This window comes from Lissotriton vulgaris, chromosome 1_1 (assembly GCF_964263255.1).
Source record: "Lissotriton vulgaris chromosome 1_1, aLisVul1.2, whole genome shotgun sequence".
NCBI classification, from domain to species: Eukaryota; Metazoa; Chordata; class Amphibia; order Caudata; family Salamandridae; genus Lissotriton; species Lissotriton vulgaris.
In genome coordinates, this window is record NC_141685.1 from 1,491,196,396 (window position 1) to 1,491,210,501 (window position 14,106).

General features: G+C 42.7%; 1 protein-coding gene across 1 annotated transcript in view; it reads left to right on the plus strand.

Moving 5' to 3' along the window:
• The first annotated feature begins 219 nt into the window (after positions 1 to 219).
• Positions 220 to 14,106, plus strand: part of MAPK12 (mitogen-activated protein kinase 12) — a 431,974-nt gene continuing 418,087 nt past the window's right edge. The window contains exons 1-2 of the mRNA XM_086967390.1: positions 220 to 725; positions 2,640 to 2,769. Coding sequence (XP_086823516.1) covers positions 610 to 725; positions 2,640 to 2,769 — 246 coding nt within the window. The 5' untranslated portion in view covers positions 220 to 609. The remainder of the gene's footprint in view (positions 726 to 2,639; positions 2,770 to 14,106) is intronic.

A 14,106-nucleotide genomic window follows, 5' to 3' on the forward strand; every position in this document is an offset into this window, starting at 1 on the left:
CGTCATGCAAGCAGTTATGACTTCCTGAAAGTAATATGAACTACAGAGGCTCTCCATCAGAGCCATACATAACACTAATATTAATAGCTCGGGGTGATTTTCAATGATTATAAGTAGCTCTTATGAAGAAAAGGGTTGGAGAACTGAGGCCTAAACTGTTAGCTTCCCGATACTGTGAAAAGTTTAAAACAAGGAGAGGGGTCGTTACCAAGAAGAATCACTCCAGGTAGCCAGGGGAAGGAAGCACACACTGTTCAGACTGCGTTTCCTGGAGGCCCGCCGCTGCAGCAACTGCCCCGAGTGGTTGAAAAAAGAAAATATACAGAAGCGAAAAAAAGAGAGGAGGGATTACAGCATTGGTTGGTCACGTGACCATGTGAAACGAGGATCACTTTTCTTTCAGGAAAAAAGCCGTTTCTGTTTCTCCTCAGCAGCAGGACCTGGTGCCGGGGCAGGTGACGGAAGGGCGGCTGTGCGACAGGGGAGCTCCCCGCGGCATGCCCCTGCGCTTCGCACGCCCAGCTGCCACAGGGCTGAGCTCGCTCCCCGCAGAAGTAGCGCTTGCCTCTTGGTGACAGCCTTCCGCCCGACTCGGCTCGGCCACCAACCATGTCGACTCCCAAGATTGGCTTCTACCGGCAGGAAATCAACAAGACCATGTGGGAGGTGCGGGAGCGCTACCGGGACCTGCTGACCGTGGGCTCCGGCGCCTACGGCACCGTCTGGTGAGAGCCCGGGCTCGGGGGGCTGGCAGAGGGTCGCAGTGTGCCCAGGCAGCAGGGAATGCCCAACCTGTCCGCTCATTTCGTGTCCCACCTCCTGCGCAAATTACCTACTACTACCACCCCATACCATCCCGTGCCTCTGTTGCGCTTACCGCTTTTCCATACCCTCTAATTCACCACATCATAATTACTTACCCCTCTAACTCCATATATCTCTCATAACATCCCCGCGGCACGCGTCTCCTTCCCGCACCTTTTCCCAGCGCCTCGTCAGGGGTCGTGAGGTCTATATAGATACAATTGAGTTAGCCCCATCGCAGCATATCCTTTGCCAGAAGACACTTCCTGACTGCAGTCGCTTGACGGACTCGACCTACCGCTACTAGCCAGACCTCTCTTTAACCCCATTCTTTATTTTGACATCTCCTGTCACGCGCGCTCCCCCGTGCATGTCTTATCTCCCATGCAGCGGTCCTTCTCCCTCCACGCATCCCCTTCCTACAGGCACGTGCTTCCCCTGCCCTGCCCGCCTCAGGTGTGTCTTACAAATCTCCCAACCGCTCTCCGCGTGCCGCTGCTGTGCAGCCCTGGGGCTCTCCGGAGTGCGCGCGCCCCGCTGCCCCTCGCATCGCTTCCTGGTTTACCCTGCCTGCGCTTTCAAGTCTCAGCACGCACCGTGCGGCCCCTCATTAGCCCTCCTCTTCCTCATTCCTCGCCTTTTGCTCGTTTCGTTGTCTGTGCACGAGTAAGAGGCGCCCGAAGTTTCAGCCACGGCTCCTTGACGCCCAGAGGCTGAGGTGCAGCGATTGTGGCTGGAAGCTGTGGCATTTCACAACCTCCGGCTCCTCTGCAGTCTCGCCCAGCACCAGCGGCGGGCGTGTTTCCTTGCGCCTGTCACTGGTTTTACCTTGTGATGTTTGCATTTCATAAGCCTTATACTTCTGTGGAACTGGCACGTAATGTGCATTGCTGAATTTGAAAACAAGAGCAGGCGCTCAAGGGTATTTTAGAAGCCCGATTCCAGCACTGTCGGTTTGGTGTAAGGGCTGCCTAGTCTTGATTCCACCCCTTGCCTCTTTCTTTCGGTCTCTCCATAACACTCTTGCAGATTGTTTCATCCCTGACATCTCTCCCTTTGTCACCGTTTGCCATCTTTCTCCTCCTCGTTTCACTGCCTTTGTCTCTCTTGCTCTGGTTCAAAGTCTGATGTTGAAAAAAAGGTTTTAGTCCCTTTAATAAGTGAAGCCACCTGCACAAATTATGCACTGTGTATATGTTGCTGCTCCTAGAATAACACAAATACGATACAGGGCCGACGTTACATTAGGTGGTGGCTATTGCTTGAAACATTTGATCTTTCTTGCCTATGCATTTTTTTATCGTGCAAAATAACATCACTTGCCAAACCAAAGAGCTCGAAAGCCAAGAGATGTGAGAACAGACTGTTTTTTAGAAAGATTTATGGTATTTTAGGAGAAAAGCTCCAGAGGTGGGACCCTTGACCTGAGGCTGACCAGGATTGAGACATCCATGGATAGTTAGAGACTGCCCGCAGAGTAAGAGACAAGCTGGTGCTCAAGCTTTCAGTTGCCTTCAGTGTCTCAAGAAGTTCCAAAATACTTGGAAGATCACTCCGAGAGTTTATGCCAAACTCACCTTCAAGATATAGGGACTATTATATTCCAACTAGTTCTTTCTTGGTTGGAGCACGGTGTGTCTCTCCTCAGAAATAGCTGTCCTACTGCAGAGATGGACTGATCTTGCAACAGGCCAGAGTCACTATCATGTCACGAAATGCACCCAATTTGCCTACAAGCATGTTTACTACCTGCCTAGTGCTGCATGTGGAGTCACATAAATCCTTGTTTAAATGTCAGTAACTGTTTGGGTCAATGTTTCTTGTTGTATCTTCAGCTCGGCAATTGATAAGAAAACAGCTACCAAGGTGGCCATCAAGAAGCTGTACCGGCCCTTCCAGTCCGAGCTGTTTGCAAAGCGCGCCTACCGTGAGCTGAAGCTTCTCAAGCACATGCAGCACGAGAACGTGAGTACTGCCCCAGATGGGAGCCGTGAAGTTGGGGTTGCAAGCATGCCGTTTGAGGGGAGTCTCTTGAGATAGATTGGGAGTAGACTGGGGGGGGTTGATGCAATATCAGTTGCATTCTTTAATACTGCGCCTCTGGCTTTCAAGGGCTTGTGAGCACAAGCAAACATGAGACAAATCAGTGGTGTGACAGCAGCTAAGCTTGGGCTTTGATTTATCTAAGGAGGGAGGTGTCTGGAGTTGTGGCCTTTGCTGCCCCCTCCTCTTAACTCAGGCTGGCACACAGCATTTTGTCAGGGTTTGTTAGTTCGCTCAAATCATTGCTATTTGTAATGGCTGGTCCAAATAATGTAAACACTGAAATATGAGGTCTATATGGGGAGTCTTCAACCATGTTTCAATAAAATATGTTTCAGAAACAAGAAATCTGCTCCGTGCTTGACTGTAATCTACTCAGAAATAAGTTTGTAAAATCAGGCATCCTTGGGTCTAGAGTGAATTGTTTCAGGTTGCAAAGTGTGCTAACGCAATGACGGGCATCAATTCCGTTAAAGGTAGCGTGAAGCAGCAAAATCGGCTTGTACACTTTAGACTCTAAGATTTTAAATTTCTCTGTAAAAAAGATCTCTTCCACATTGGGAAACTCGTGAATAAAGGTGTTTCAGTGCTGACCACCTCCATTCTCAGAAACTGTTCGTAAAAGCCCTGCCCATTACAGCGTTTCTGGGCCTTTGAGCCATACTAGACCTGGAAACCACACTGGGTTCATGGTAAATTCAGTTTGTCTCTAGTAGAGGGACCGTTCCAAGCAAAAATAATAGAAAAACTCATGAACTAACAACTAATAGCCTTTATCCACAACAACCAACTTCTGGAACCATCACAATTTGGTTTCAGACCAGGCCATGGTACTAAGTTAACATCATCACACTCACTGCATAACAGCTACCAAGAGACACACAGATCGCTGATGTTTGTATAGTCATTACCAGACCACTCGCTAAGATACACCTGGTAGGGTGTAGGCTATATTGTTCTTACTACAATCCATAGCTCCTGAATTTGACGTCACCATGTGCTATAGAATGTTACCACCGTTATCATGTAATTTTGTCTTATCACCAACTGCATGACATTACATGCCTGTATATTACCAAGAAATACGATAGATGTATAGAAGACGCTATAGGAGGGATGCTGCCTTGTTAATATCATACCATAGGTTGACAAGATTATCTGTTAAAATGGTAATACTACCAGATGGTCTGAAGACTTGCCTTTATGTCTGTTACCATCAATACATCAATTGGAGATAATGCAATTGATCTGAGGTTGCGGCAGACTGTGTGTGTGTGTGTGTGTATATGTGTGTGAATATAATATTTTGTTGTCCCTTTACTGCTGACTTTATGTCCAGAATTTGGATGCTTATACTGTTGTCTTTAACCTTACATCGCTACGGCCTTTACGTTGGGATAATGGCACTCCACCTCTAATTATCATATAATTCCTATTGATGACGATTTATATACATAATGTTATAATCCGGTTATTTCCCAACCTCTGTAGACTACGAAACACGTCCCTTTTTACAAACATTCATTACGGACCGCTAAAATCATACTAGGCACACGCACATTGGGAAGCAGATATAATACCGTCATCACTAGGACCTACCCTACCCGGACACCATATGAAGCACCCTGATTTACTTAGTAAGAATTCTACAATTTGGGCACTATTCTGTGCTAATCGGTAAGTGAGTTATCCTTTATCACTAGCCCACACACTGTATTCCTCCTTGCTCCAGCTAAAACTATTGTATCCATTTATTCCCCTGAACGTCTGTCCTGAAGAGACCCTGTATCTCGTGAGGATAGAAAAGTCATCGACAACTAGAAATAGAGAGCCTAGAAAAAAGTTCTTACAAAATTGATTGTACTAAAACTCCCAAGAGCTCTTCTTATAATACCAATAACCAATGTTGTGTCTTCTCCTTTTTATTAGCACTATAACGCACTTTTGGTTATGGCCACACCAGTGGGGGTCACAAATACACTGTGAAATTTGTAAATGTATATATTGTAAATACACAACTGAATATTCAATTTTTGCTCGTTTTTGTACTTTTGAATTTCGAAATGCTAAATAAATTATGCATACTATGGCTGAAATTAGTACAATTGCAATAATTGTTTTGTGGGCATCTTTAAAAAATTGTTAAAATATTAATAGACCTAATTGAATTAAGGTTCCATCCTAAATGTTTCTCTGTCTCTGCTTCATTCACGCAAGATATACTAATTCTTACCGAAACTATAACAATTTATTTAATGAGTTCCTTGTGAACGTTGTTTATGCTTATTAGCAACACCAAGTTCGCAAGGACATATGGGTTGCTCTTGTCTATTTGTCAACATAGTAACAAGACAGCACTTATAAAATCCACAGAGGAGATTAGGGCCGCGCTTGATAGTGGATGAACTGTGGTGCTTTTTCTTCTTGACCTGTCGGCCGCGTTTGATACGGTAGACCACTCTATCCTAATTGACCGGTTGCAGAATGTTGGCGTAAGGATTAAGGCACTGGCATTATTTAAATCATTTCTTGAAGGTAGAGAGCAAACAGTGATGCTTGATTTATTGTTATCCAAATCTTTTACTCTTCCTTGCAGGGTCCTCACTCAGGCCTACGCTTTTCAATCTCTATGTAACAGAACTAGCCTTGTTGATTAAGTCCTTCAGTTTCTCCCTTACATCCTATGCAGATGACACACAAATTGTGGTATTGGCATTTAACAATATCCATAAGATTGAAGCACATTTTTACGACTGCATGTATGCAAACAACCGTTGGAGGAGCAGTCACGGTCTAAAATTAAACTCTAACAAGACCAAGGTCATTGTGTTTGGAAAAAAAACCCAGCTGTGGTCACCTTCTACCTGGCCGCAGGAGATGGGCGAGCTCCCAGCGACCGGTCACTAAGGCAAAAAGTCTCAGAGTTGTAATTGATAACAAACTAAATTACCCCAGGCAAATAAATTCTGTGTTTTCATCATCCTTCAACACCTTAAAACTTATTAAGAAAATATTACCTTTCTTTCCCATTAGCGCAAAAACAATAAGTCATCACTACATTAGTGTTGTCAAAAATTGACTGCTGTAATGGTCTTTATCTGGGCTCGCAGGAGCAGTACTTGAATAAACTGCAAATTCGGCAGATTGTGGCTGCTAGGCTTCTCCTTGGAATACCCAAGTTTCAAACTGTCTCCCAGGCCGTTAAGAAACTTAACTGGCTAACAGTCAGTAATCACATAAAATTAAAGGCACTCTGCCTTTACTTTAAGGCTCTACATGATATGAGCTCCTTTTTCTTAAAACCATCTTTTAAATTGTATCTTCCAACTAGAATTTTACGCTCTCAGGAGAAAAAATATGTTGTAGTTCCCAGATTTAAGAAATCAAAGTGGGGTGGAAGCAGCCTCACCCTTCGAGCTTCTAAAATTTGAAACTCCCTCCCACTCCATATCAAAGCTGACTTTAGAACGCAAGTGAAAACCTGGCTTTTTAACTACTAATTTTAAATAGAGCTCTTTTCAGTGATGCTAGCGCCAAGACACCGCTGGGTAATCGAGTGCATACAAAAAACTATTAACTTAGCTCAGCACTCAATGTGTGACCGATAGGAAACCCACAGGTCAGTGTCCTATTTCTGCCTAAATATTAAGTAAAGGGTCTGGTCACCTGAAACTATTCTTCATCCTAGAACTCCACCACGCTCGTGGACTCATTTGATTTGCCTACACTCCCAATCTCAACTCCCTGTTCTCACAGACCACCAGGGCTGCAGAAATCCCACTGTAGCCTGCAGCAAGGCCATGAAGGAGGGTACTGTACAGGCCTGTAGAAATAGAGACACAGAGACACATATTCTTGGCAGCACGGGGTCCACTCGAGATCCAACCTGCCCCCAATGGAGCCCTGAAATAAAGTGCTGATAACTGTTTGGCAAAATGCATCTTGCCTTCTGTAAAATTATGTAATTGGTAGGTGCTGGAATTAAACTCGATATCAATTCTTGAACAACCAAGCCTCGCATTATTATGAAACTGTGATCAGAATTGGCAATGGGTTGAACTAACAATTCTAGTGAACCAAACCGTTATTTGTGATTTAATTTGAGGGCGGGATAGGGTGAGCTGGTGGATGCTGGATTAGGAAGCTGTGCTCAGTTTTATGGGATGTAACAGCTTTTTCATCCTAAGGAAAGTTGTAGGGCTTTGATAGTTCCTCCAAAGACTCGCCCAGTGGATGAGTGATGTGCAGTCCCCTTAGGCTGGCCATAACTGCATACTCTAGTGGCCAGGTTTTCCAAACCCTCGAGGGAAGGCTGTGGACATGCTACCCTAAGAAAGACAGTACGTGGATGCACAACCCTAAAGTATGCCTTTACTTAATCCTGCATTCATGAAAGGACTATTTTGTGAAGGCATATGCATGACATACAGCCATTTTTAAAGTATCTCCACTAGTGGTGTACTTTCTTGTTAGTGACATGCAGCTGTTTTTGTTCTCCCTTCAGGCGCACATTAGCCTAACCCAATCATTTTGCTCTTTGTAGTCCTGGTTAATATCTGATCTGTGAGTCCCTCGTAAAAGGAATGATAACAGGCAATTTATCAGTTGAAAGAGTCACCTTCTGCTACTGCCTTACATTTAAGTGACACTAAGGATTTATGATGATTCTATGCGCAAACAACCTTTGCTCTTGCTGCTTGATGTTCCAAACTCATGTCTGCATTCATACCAATCTCTAGGTTTTCCCTTTGTTGCTTTTGGGAGTGGCCTTGCTCCCCTTTCGCAGTGGCAACTATCCATTTAATACCCTGTTGCACAATTGGTGTTAGTCGTATTCAGCAACCCGATCTAGGCGTTGCATATGTAGGAAAGTACTATACAAATGCCTATACATTAAAATTCGAGAAAATCCCTGAGGTTGTAATCCACATGGAAGCAACTGTCCTCATCAGTATTTGTGGTCTGGGGAAGTCTCTTACCCTCATTGCCAAACATGAAAATGAAGGAGGTGTTAATTTATAAAACATAAATGACCCTTAACTATCTTTAAGAATGATCTTTAACCTTTCGGTGGTCCATTATCGCCAGTGCGCTGAACCTCAATATATCCTCTTCAAACACCTCCCTCCTCTCTAAAACAATGGAGACCGTTTAAAGCAGGATGCCTACCTAGTTCTTAAAACTCAGCCTGCAAAAAAACAAATTCTTTTAATTTCACCTAAGCAGTGTACTGTACCGGTGCAATCTTGCATTGTCCCATTTTGATTCCTAAACTGGCACCCACCATCTTCGACCATGCCACATTGGTGGGAGTCACCCTCAAAAACAGGCACAAGCTCCATTCCAGTACCTTGGCCAAGATCTCTTGCTTCCAACTCCGATCACTCTGCGATGACAGACGTTTGGTCTCCACTGATGACCTGCAGTCCCTTGTTCAAGACCCCATCCAGCCTTGACTGCTACAACTCATTCCTCCAAGCCTCCCTTGGCTCTCAGAGCAGTGCTGAGTGCAGCTGCCCGATCGGTCTCTGGGGTCGAGACATTCCACCTCATTACTCGAATAGCTCCCCATTGACACGACCCCCCACTGATAGATAGCAGAAAAGCTGAAATTCTTTGGTGGTTAGCGCCTCCTGCACAGCTCCAACTCACTACTACTCGAACCATCGGCTTTTCATACGTGAAAAAACCAACCTCCTAGGCTGAATAAAACTCATGAACTCCCTTCCTGTCGGAAAGAGACTGCTAATTGTTTCCTTGACATTTTCCTGCCGTTGCCCAATCTACTTTCACCTACTGATGTAGGATTCGCCCATCCTACCCTCCTGTTCCTAACCCCGGCCTGCCCTTTATTTTGAAGGCACGCACCGGCACTGTATACACCAGGCACTATTTATAACTATTCTGAGTCGCCTTACCGCATTCATTCTTTATCTAATGTTTTCTTCAAACGTTGCTTGTCCATTAATACCGCACACAATTACGCACGTTGCTTGTCCATTAATACCGCACACAATTACGTTTTTTTCTACTTGTCACTGTGTGACTCGTTGACATTTTATATTCTTTTTTTCTGTATGTCTACCCCTTGTAAAGCGCACTGGCACCCTACCCGTGGGCTATGTTCATGCTAGGTAACGTTTCATAAATTAATAAAGACCGGTAAACCCAGAAACATCCCTTTATGACCCTGCATTGTGCTGTGCGATTGAGTGTACCAATCACAAATGCTGTACCAGAGCAAGGGAGGCAGGCAGGCCTTGAACTGATGCGAACAGCACATTGTAAAATCATTACCATGGAGACGGAGCACAAATAAAACTCAGAAGTGTGCCTTTCCTTCCACCCTGTGACTGGGAGGGGGCTCTGGGAGAGAAACACTTGTATGTGTGCTTTCCCGGCACAGCAGGATGATTAGTGTCTAATTAGGCAGCGAGGCACCACGAGGGAAGAGCGTGTGCGGGGAGGGCTTGGGAGGTTTGAAATTGAAGTGGTGGCTCTTTTTGTGCCCCACCTCCAAGCTCTGGGGAACATGAATAACACCCTAGGATCAAAAAGAGGGATCGGTTCCAACTCCCTGCTGAAACGTATTAATTAGTGCTACTTATTTATTTTTTTAGAACGGGATTTAGAAGAATATTGGCATTTTTTAAGCTCGTACAATAATGAGGGCGTTATGTTGTGCTTTCACCTTATTTCCTGTTTATCGCTTTAAGGCTCGTGTTAGAGCGAGCCATTCTGTAGAATGGATCTTCTGTGCAGCTGTGCTTCCTGGCTCCACCTGTTTTATCCTTTACCTTAAATAAATCCTTGAGATGAAACCTGCCTCCACCTCTACTTTACAGAGGGCATCACCAAAAGCACAGTTAAAGGAGGGGGGGGGGGGGTGGTATGTGGTGGATGAGGCCATAGATCCAGAAAGTGTGCTGTTCTGTTCACAAAAGATATCCAAATGAAAAATGTGTGATCTACAGTACAGTCGCCAGTGAACCCATTGATACACTTGACAATCTTTGATACTGATTTTTGAAAATTATTAAATTAGATAATTTCTCTGTGGAAAAATCATTGCTCACACCCACATTTCTAAACCAGCATTGGCAAGTACAATAGGCCCGCCGTGCATTTTGAGTGCCAACTAAAATATTAAAGCCTGTTACTGTGGAAAAAACAAAAAAAAGCTTTCTCTATACAGTACATCTTTGCTTTAATCAACTTAATGTGACAAATAAGTGTGCTGTAGAGATGTAAAATAGTCCCTCATGCATTGCAATGCAAACTCTCTACCGCAGGCTTAATTGATAGACCAAGGCAATAGTATGACGTTGGATAGAGCTATTCCTCTGTGCTGATCAAAGCCCATTCTAGCTTACAATTTAAACAATTAGTAACAATAGGATTTTGCAGACCGCGTTCTGTCAAGACAGACCTAAAAACTCTAAAGCACAGCTAAATTGTTGCAAATATTGAAGAAGTAATGAAGACTCCCAAACCAATAGAATTCTTTTGATCAATGGATTACTTTAATCACCAAAAACAACTGGTCATTATTTGGGACGTGTTCATTACACTGTGTTTTTAGTTGTTGTGTGCCATTACCCATGAGAACTAACCATTATTGGATCAGTCCTGACACCACCCAGGAGAGATGGTGTAGCCTGTACTAGTAGGCCATGTCCTCTCTGAATGTGATACCATTGTTTCAGATTTGAGTTCTGGTGAAGACCCAACTCAGGGGTGTGGAATTCATATAGCCGGATCCCGGGACCTTTTGTTTGGGGTCAAGGACAGCAAGTTTTCATGTTTATTTTGTCCTTGGGACAAGTAGGCCCAACCCCCTGCAGCATTAACCTTTTGGCTGCCAGTTTACAGTACCATATTATGGATCAGGGAAGGGCATTATCTACAATTAAGGTGATATTTGTGTCCATATGTTAATGATGTTCAAACTGGTTTAATAATACAAAGCCTTTCTTAATGGGTTGAGTGCTCTAAGGAAATGTTGTAAGGTCGGACTCCACTACTGACAGTGGTTCCAGTGTAAAAATATGTACACTTTGCAAAGTTTAATAATACGAGGCTACAACAGTGCTCCCAGAATACTCTCTAATTAGATTAACATATCTGCAGAAGTTTGAAAGCCAGATTGATGATCCTTTGTTGTCAAAATAAAATGTTCACACAAAAATGCAACAAGGGGGAAAAAACGGTGACATTGTAGGTTAAATTTCTTTGTAGCATCATTTAGTAAAATGTGTTGACATATGCTAGTATTACAAACAAATTATTCATAATGGAAAATCATTGCAATCAGTTTCAACAAAATAATGGGAAACATGATAATAAACCAGCATTGACAAAGCCAATTGGTCTTACGTTGGTGGTCAGCGTTTTGGTTTTGGGAATGCATGTCTTGTTTTGATATAGTTTTTGTAAAATGTTTAGGGACCTGCTAGGCAATCAGCACTATAACCAACATTGGCAAAAAAGCAATAATCTTGTTTGGTCTCAAAACGCTCACATTGCCACAGAAGTCCCTGGCACTGAACACACCTTATTTGTATACCGCTATGCTCCTTGTGAAACCGCAGAAGTCAGTCGATAGATTGAGAATTTTAATAAATCGAAAAGGTCAAGATTGACTCCAGACCTAATTAGAGGCCCAATTCTTAAAGAAAGTCGCAACATTGCATCAATGTTATATGTCCTTGCATTAAGTGCAGATTTAGGGCATTCATCAATTCACAAGAATTTACAGAAGTAGGACAGGAAATGGTACTCCTAGAAAAAAGAGTGAACTGCTTTTTAGCACAAGCAATTATGTAGGTGCAGATTTGCTCATGTGAAAATCTGTTGAGCGTCTACAAATTCACTTTCCCTCCATACACTTTTTCCCCAACTCTGGAAGAAGTTTTTTGTTGTAAATAGCTTTATCTGTTTTGTCTGTTTTCCATGTTTCTTGTTTGGAACTTTTGTGTGTTCCCAATGTTATGGTTCTACATGGAATTCTTATGGTGTCAGTTGGTGCTTGGCCAGATGGTGATCTGCCCGTTTATTCTGTGCTGCGAATAAACTTCACAACTACAAAGTGATTCCTGCCTGATTCATCATATCATCTTACACCATTTTGGCGACAAGGACTTAAGCGTGTATCTGGCCAATATTTAGATGATCAGCGGCGCAGCGGCAAATGATTTGGAGTGATTACGGAATAAACGGAGCAATCACTATAAGAAGAACTCTGCGTGCAGTAAGATGTTCCTACCTCATTTATTAGAAGGTTTAACGTCCTGTATCTACTTCTAGTAAGGTGAGCGTTTGGAAATTTCGGCACAGTTCAAGTGTTTTCAAATGAAAGCGTCACTCGCGTTGCTTGGTTACCGCTTAGTCACTGGCTTCCTACGTAACCTGCTTCGTGAACTGTTGCCATTACAACTTGGTTAGTGTCTTGCACAATTTGTTTCCTAGCTCGTCCACAGTAACGTCAAGTACGTCGCTTCAAGATTGACTTTTCACCTTTGTGACGCTGCTCGTCAGACGTCTGCGGCCATCTTGGATCTTCAGTTTTCTTCGGTAATTCAACGAGTCCTTCGTGTATTTCGGCCTGTATGTGTTAACGATTTTCCTAACATAATAAGGAGAAATAAGAGACTTGGATCTATACTATATTTTGACAACTGTTGGTGTGGAGAATTACTTCTGTTTGTCAATATTTTCAACAACGAAAATATAAGTAAGACTTTAAAACTTCATTCAGAATATTTTACTATTTTGTCTCCGACATTAATTTATTCTGTTTTTATTTTGTGATCTTTTAGTCTTTATTTTTTTAAGTTCAATTATGTCACAACAGGTTAATGTGGCACTCCCACCTCAGTTCCTCAGTGAACCTGGAAATCCCTCTACTGCCTGGGAAAATTTGATTATGTTTTACAATTATATTGAGGCATTAGATGGGGAGGATTTTTCTCCAAAAAGGAAAAAGGCACTCTTGTTGACAACTTTAGGTAAAGAATGTCAGCGAGTTTTAAAATATTTACCTCCGGTTTTACCTTCTGGCTCACAATCTCCTCTTGATGAATTCAACGAGGCCATCGCTAGACTTGAGTCTAGATTTGCGAAGGAGGAAAACCTTGTTTTACAGCGTTTCAAATTTTATAAAAACAAGCAACGTGAAGATGAATCTATTGATGACTTTGTTGGGCGTTTGCGAGAACTCTCTGTCAAATGTAATTTTGGACAGATGACTGAGGAACTTATTCGTGACCAACTGATTGTTCAGTGTAACAATCGCAAGATACAGGAACGTCTATGGGCTGCCAAGAACCCTACCTTGAAGGTCGCAATTGAGCTTGCAAAGATTGTAGAAGAAAGTGAAAAATGCATGAAAGAATTACAAAAGAGTGGTTTAGAACTTAAAGTTGCTGAAATTTCTCATAAGGCTGTAGTTTCTAGTGATAACAGTGATAGTGAATGTGGTGCTGTTGCTCTAGTTAGGAAGAAAGGGTATGTTTTGCAAAAAAAAAATGAGTCCACAATACAGCAAATCACAATCTAAAGTGTGTTTGAGGTGTGGTAGCAATACTCATTCTTCGGATGCGAAATTCTGTTTTGCTAATAATAAAGAGTGCTTAAAGTGTGGCAAACTAGGCCACTTTGCTAAAATGTGAAAAAACTGAGAGAATTCTAGAGTAACAGTCATAAATGAGTATGCTGAGTTGAATCGTGATGTTAACAAATTACTTTTTATACAGGATGCTGTTTGTGCTTGTCAGGACAAAAGGGAAAGTATCCCTAAGGCTGATTTTATGATTGATAACAAGCCTATTAGCCTTATGGTTGACACTGGTTCTAAATGGACCATTATTCCCATGTCATTGATGAAGCAACTGTGGGGTCAAAAAACTCGTGTTGATTGTGATATTTTTCCCTCTGGTTATCAGGGTGAAAAAATAGACCACCTTGGGTATTTTGAGTGTACTCGGGGAAAAGTTTATATTTCTGTTAATGGCCCAGCTATTTTAGGTCGTATCCATCAGTATGACCTTCATATTGTAGTAAATCCCAGAGCAGAGGAACCTGTTATGGTTGTGCATGATCTTACATTGAATGATATTCTATTGAATTTCAAGCATATTTTCAGAGAACAATTGGGGGAATTACAAGGCTATGTCCATAAAATTTTGCTGAAGGAAGGTAGCATTCTGTGTGGACCTTAGGTCATTGAATAAGTATGTGGTTGCTGACGTTTTTCCATTA